The 5311-nt window shown below is 26.5% G+C and overlaps 5 protein-coding genes across 5 annotated transcripts; all 5 read left to right on the top strand.

Moving 5' to 3' along the window:
- Nucleotides 1-1074: 1074 nt before the first annotated feature.
- ENU1_195880 (hypothetical protein) lies at nucleotides 1075-2037 on the top strand (the record flags this gene model as incomplete). Its single annotated transcript, XM_008861956.1, has 1 exon — nucleotides 1075-2037. One exon carries the CDS (start codon nucleotides 1075-1077, stop codon nucleotides 2035-2037), a length of 963 nt encoding a protein of 320 aa, XP_008860178.1.
- Nucleotides 2038-2138: 101 nt separating this feature from the next.
- On the top strand, nucleotides 2139-2726 carry ENU1_195870 (hypothetical protein; the record flags this gene model as incomplete). Its single annotated transcript, XM_008861955.1, has 1 exon — nucleotides 2139-2726. The coding sequence occupies one exon, from the start codon at nucleotides 2139-2141 to the stop codon at nucleotides 2724-2726; it is 588 nt and encodes a 195-aa protein (XP_008860177.1).
- Nucleotides 2727-2987: 261 nt separating this feature from the next.
- Nucleotides 2988-3167, top strand: ENU1_195860 (START domain containing protein; the record flags this gene model as incomplete). Its single annotated transcript, XM_008861954.1, has 1 exon — nucleotides 2988-3167. One exon carries the CDS (start codon nucleotides 2988-2990, stop codon nucleotides 3165-3167), a length of 180 nt encoding a protein of 59 aa, XP_008860176.1.
- Nucleotides 3168-3248: 81 nt separating this feature from the next.
- ENU1_195850 (START domain containing protein) lies at nucleotides 3249-3797 on the top strand (the record flags this gene model as incomplete). Its single annotated transcript, XM_008861953.1, has 1 exon — nucleotides 3249-3797. One exon carries the CDS (start codon nucleotides 3249-3251, stop codon nucleotides 3795-3797), a length of 549 nt encoding a protein of 182 aa, XP_008860175.1.
- Nucleotides 3798-4297: 500 nt separating this feature from the next.
- On the top strand, nucleotides 4298-4750 carry ENU1_195840 (hypothetical protein; the record flags this gene model as incomplete). The annotated part of the gene is made up of 1 exon (XM_008861952.1): nucleotides 4298-4750. One exon carries the CDS (start codon nucleotides 4298-4300, stop codon nucleotides 4748-4750), a length of 453 nt encoding a protein of 150 aa, XP_008860174.1.
- Between the last annotated feature and the right edge of the window lie 561 nt (nucleotides 4751-5311).

The raw sequence follows: 5311 nt of genomic DNA, 5'->3' as shown, positions 1-5311 counted from the left end.
GATATAATTTTATTGTATTATATTTTATTGATTAGTATAGAATTACTGACTGAATTATAATCATGTTAAGATAAACATTGTTGCAATAAAACCATAATTATTATAACAGTAACATTTGGTTCACAAATTAAACAAAATTTATATTTTTCTAAAGAAGCTATTTTATAACACATAAATATAACATAAATACAACTAAGAAATCATAACTAATTATAAATAATTCAAAAAGAAATGAAGTTGAGATTTAATGAAATAATAATGGTATTAATATATATTTGATAGTGGAGATATTTGTATTAATGAAGAAATTTGGATTAAAATGTTTAAATGTGATATTACACAATTTTATTTTAATCAGTTTCATCAAATCATTATTCAAGATAATTCTTTCATACTATTGAATTATTTCATAAATATAATAAATATAGTGAAATTAAAATAGAAGATATTTAAATAAATAATATAGTATGAAGTAGAGTATTAAACATAACTAAAAGAGAAAGAGGAATTGAAATAGTAAAAATATTGAATATACCCAATTAAATGGAAATACAATACCAAATGAAATTAAGTTACTTGAATGAGTATGGCTTGAAAATTATATACCATTAACAATTATTGTTATTCCATCTTGTATGAGAGAAATTGGACATGTATCTTTCAATAAATGTAATTCATTAAAATCAATTAAAATACCACCAACAATTAGTAAATTATGATATTATTACTTTGATAAACATTCATCAATAATAGGAATAATTATACCAACGTTAGTTAGTAAAATAGACTACGTATATTCAAAACAATAAATGATTAGAAATTGAGTGTTTTTTTTTCAATCGGTTGAAATGAACTAGTGATTCACCTTTTAAACAAAAAAGAAGCTTTGAAGAAAGGAAAGACTGAGCTTTGAAGTAGTTTTAATTATCATTCAAAAAAATGTAAGAAGAAAAAAAGTTGTTTTGTGTTTTAAATAACAAAAATAATCTTTTTCTCCTTTATTTCAACTTTTTTCAATAAACGAATTTTCTGAGAAGTAGAAAAGAGAAAAACTGAAGATCGGAAAATAATGGAATGAAAAAGTCAAAGACAATCAATATCTCTGAAGATAAAGAAATTCTTGACATTTTAGAATTTAGACCACCTCGTCATATCGATTTAACACAATTCCAACCAAAAATTCAGACTACACAAGACTTAAATGCTAATATTCTCCACTTACTTACTGGTGTTAGAACATCAAAAATAGATAAGTCTGAAATAAAAAAAGGGTGTGTGAGTGAAATTCCTTTACTGTCACACTCAGAAAAAGAACTTAAAAACCCTCAAGAAGAAAAGGAAGAAATTAATGAAAATACTAACCTAATAAGTAAAGAAACTGTTCCGTCTGATTACAGTTTAGTAGACATCTCTTGTATCCCAAAAGAACCCTCTCAGACTTTGTCTATGTTAAAAACAAATAAGAAGAAAGTTAAAGAGAGAAATGGGAATACCAGGTTAGAAATAGGAATGCACACAGCGATAATGCCTTCTTATCTTAGTCATATAAACAATAACAAAAAAACTAAAACAAAGCCATTAATGATTGGAGTTCAACAACTTCTAAAGAAACCTTCAACACCAACAAAAAAGAGACTTACTGAAACAACACATATACAAACAATGAACAGGTTAGAAAAAAGGAAGTCATTAGAAATTAAACATAAGACAAATGAACAAATAAAACGAACTGAACATGTTCTAAAAGAAACACATAAAACAATTGCAGACACTCAATCATTAATAAAAAAGATAGAACGTCAAACCACTACAACAAAAGACATTAAAGATTTTAAAGAACGAAATGCTGCTAATAGAGCAATTAAATTAAGAGCAGAAAAAGTTATTCGTGAAATTGATCGTAAAAGAAAGTCTTTATTAAATAAGACAGAAATAGAAACACGTGCTAAACGGATGACATTACCACAATTACCAAACTATTTGAAACAAGCTATTAAGAAGAAAAAAACAGAGGCTATTAAAAGTAAGTCACTGTAATAATCATTAATCTTTATATAAACTAGAAAATATTAATAAATTATATTAATACTATATTTTTTCTTCTTCATTTTTTAGGTGAAGAAACTAATAAAACCAAAATGCATTCAAATTCAATCCCTATTAATCCAGTCTTCATCATTAATCAACAACGCCTTCAATTGTTTGGAACTCCTCTTAAACAACATCACAAGAGAAAAGTTCCAGAAAATGTATATGAGATATCATTATTTCTTGGGATGTTAAGTAAATGGTGTAATATCACAATCGAACGGTTTAGTAAAAAGAAAGAAATTCCTTATGGATGCCCAAAAATCAGTGGAATTGATTTTGGTGATGGGGTTATTGAATTGGAAAATATAATTAATGAGAAAGTGAAAAATGAAATAAAGCCTATTGACACAAACGGAATAAGAACAAAACTTGGCTATGAAAAGATTAAGTCTTTAAGAATTCAACACACGATTGAATTATTGGAGGATTTACTTTACGAAAAAGGAATTGAAATTTCAAGAAATAAAAAAGGAATTCGATGTGTATATAGGTATGGGAAAGGATTAATTAAAACCGATGACATACATCAGAAAGAAAGGGCAATCCATTCTGCTTTAGTGCATCGGTTTCAGATGGGAATTAAACGATTAGATATCAAACGAGGAGATATTGAACTAGTTCATATTATATACTAATTTTATTTATTATAACTTTTTTCCTTTTAACATTCTTGTCTTTTCATTTAACAAAACAAAATGAATATTGATTGTAATTTCTTAAAATTTGAATCATTTAGATTTAAATCAAGAACAATTACAAATAGTCAATTACTTTTAAGAGTCAAAAAAAAAATAAAATAAAAAAGTTGTCTTTGAAGGAATAAAAAAACAATAAATCTTATTTGATTATTTAGATCAAGAACTTGGAACTTATATTAATTAATTAAAGTTCAAGAAATGAGTGAATGGGTAAAAAAAGAATATGGGGATGTTTTTACATTCACTCATAATGAAAAATATCCTGTTCCAACTTTAAGTGACTTTATGGAATTTAAAAAAACACTTGACGATGATGAAGGATGGACTGTTGACCAAGACAAAAATGGTACTAAGGTGTTGTTCAGAGATGTTTGTTAATAACAGAAGAAATACAAAACCTAAAAAACTAATTTAATAAAGGCTGCAAATGAAAATGTATTACAAATTAAACTTAAGTCAATGGCATTACATGATATTCCTATTGATGTATTACATGATGTAATTCAAGACCCACAATTTAGAACTGAATGGGATGGTTCAATGAAAGAACAACATCTTGTTGAACAAATTGATGAAAATACAGAAATTGGTTACTATAGTGTAAAAATGCCTTTTACAGTAGCTAACCGTGATTGGGTTAATATGAGATCATGGTGGTTCAATGAAGATAAATCTTTGTATATTATTATGAATCATTCAGTAGAACATGATAAAGCACCTGTTGACAAAAATTTTGTTCGTGCTCAAAGTCTTAAAACCGGTTATATTATTGAAAAAACACCAGAGGGAACGAAACTTAGTTTCTTTAGTTGGAACTCATGGAATGGATGGATTCCTACATGGGTTGTTAACAAAGCTACTAAGAGTATGATTGGCCAAGTCATCGTTGACTTAAAAAAGGCTTGTACCAAATATCCAGAATGGAAAAAAAATCATTGTCCTGAAGAAAAGTATTGGATGAGTGAAGGCAAAGTTATTCTCGAATCAAAAAAGAAACAAGAAGAATAAACTATTCAAAAGCGATTTTCAATTGAGTTTTATTTCTTTTCTTTCCATTTCATTATGCAGAAAGATACAAACCCATCAGTCTTTCCTCTGTAAATGTTATATATCTATATCACTAACATCTAATGCTTTTGTGTTAATATAATTTTCTACTACACATTTATCTTTAAAACATTTGTCTACTGACTCTAACGATTTAATTGATGTTTAAATCTACTTGATTTATCTGGTAATTTCTATTAATATAAAGATGTTATGAATGATATATAAAAATGCTTTGATATATAAAAATACAAAACTGTAAAAGAAAGTGAGAGTGGTTTCTCTTTTTTTGTATTATATTATCATTATTCAACTAAATGCTATGACTTGAAAAAGTATTATTTTCAATGGTTTACATAAAATAAAAATAGATGATGTTGTTATTGAAAGAGGCTTTCATTTTTATTCTTCTTGACGTAAATCAAGAAGAAGAACTGTAAATACATTAATTGAATAAATAAATGATGAACAACCAATACACTCCTAACTCAAACATAAATGGTAATTTCCCAAACCAACAATCATTTAATCAGTATTATGGTCAACCCAACCAAATGACACAACCATACAACCCTGTCATTAATCAAAATGAAATAAAAATACCTCCTACTATGTTATACGCTAATCAACCTATTGGATATAGTACATATCCTTTTTATAATCAACAACCAACCCCTTCTCTCCCTCAAAAACCATTAACTTCTTCTAATGACACTTTATTAGCTCCTCCACATGACAACAACTCTATTGCTATTCCTATGACTCAAGAACAAGCACAAACACCAAAAAAGACTTGTCAACAAAAACTCATCACAGCATTTATAACCTCTTTATTTCTTTTCTTCTTCTTGGTTTTCTTTATTACCTTCTTCAGTGTTATGGGAAATATGTTTTTCCTCATGCTTTCAAACTAATTCCTCATTGAATTTGTTTTAATAAACATATTTTTTTATGATTTTTCTGTAATACTCTTTTTAAATACTTAAAAAAGATTTAATACCAACATGTATAACATTAATTGAATTAATTCATAAAACACTTTGTTTTACTTCTCTAAGGTTTGGATAAAAACTAAGTTCTGAGGACATTTCAAAACAACGTTATGCAATTCATATTTTTATTTAAAATAACAAATGGTTTGATTCATTCGTTGAGAATAAAGACAAGTTATTGACAAAGAAAATAACAAAGCAATAAAACCAATTTATCAAGTGATGTAAAACCACTTTCAAGGTTCTAAAGAAAAAAATAAAAATAAATATATTATAAACTAATACCCTAAAAAAAACACAATTTGTTCCTTTATTTGAAAATTATGAACCAAATAAGGATAACTATTCGATTTTATATGCCTCAAAAAACATTGATTCTATTCTAATAAAACATTATTAAGTGTTTCGCAAGCATAGCAAGTACTAATTTCTGTCTTTTTTCATAAGAAATACACAAAAGTATCAAAAGAATGGTCTGAATAC

Source organism: Entamoeba nuttalli (assembly GCF_000257125.1).
Source record: "Entamoeba nuttalli P19 unplaced genomic scaffold asmbl_9217, whole genome shotgun sequence".
NCBI lineage: Eukaryota > Evosea > Mastigamoebida > Endamoebidae > Entamoeba > Entamoeba nuttalli.
This window is presented reverse-complemented; position numbering and strand designations above follow the sequence as displayed.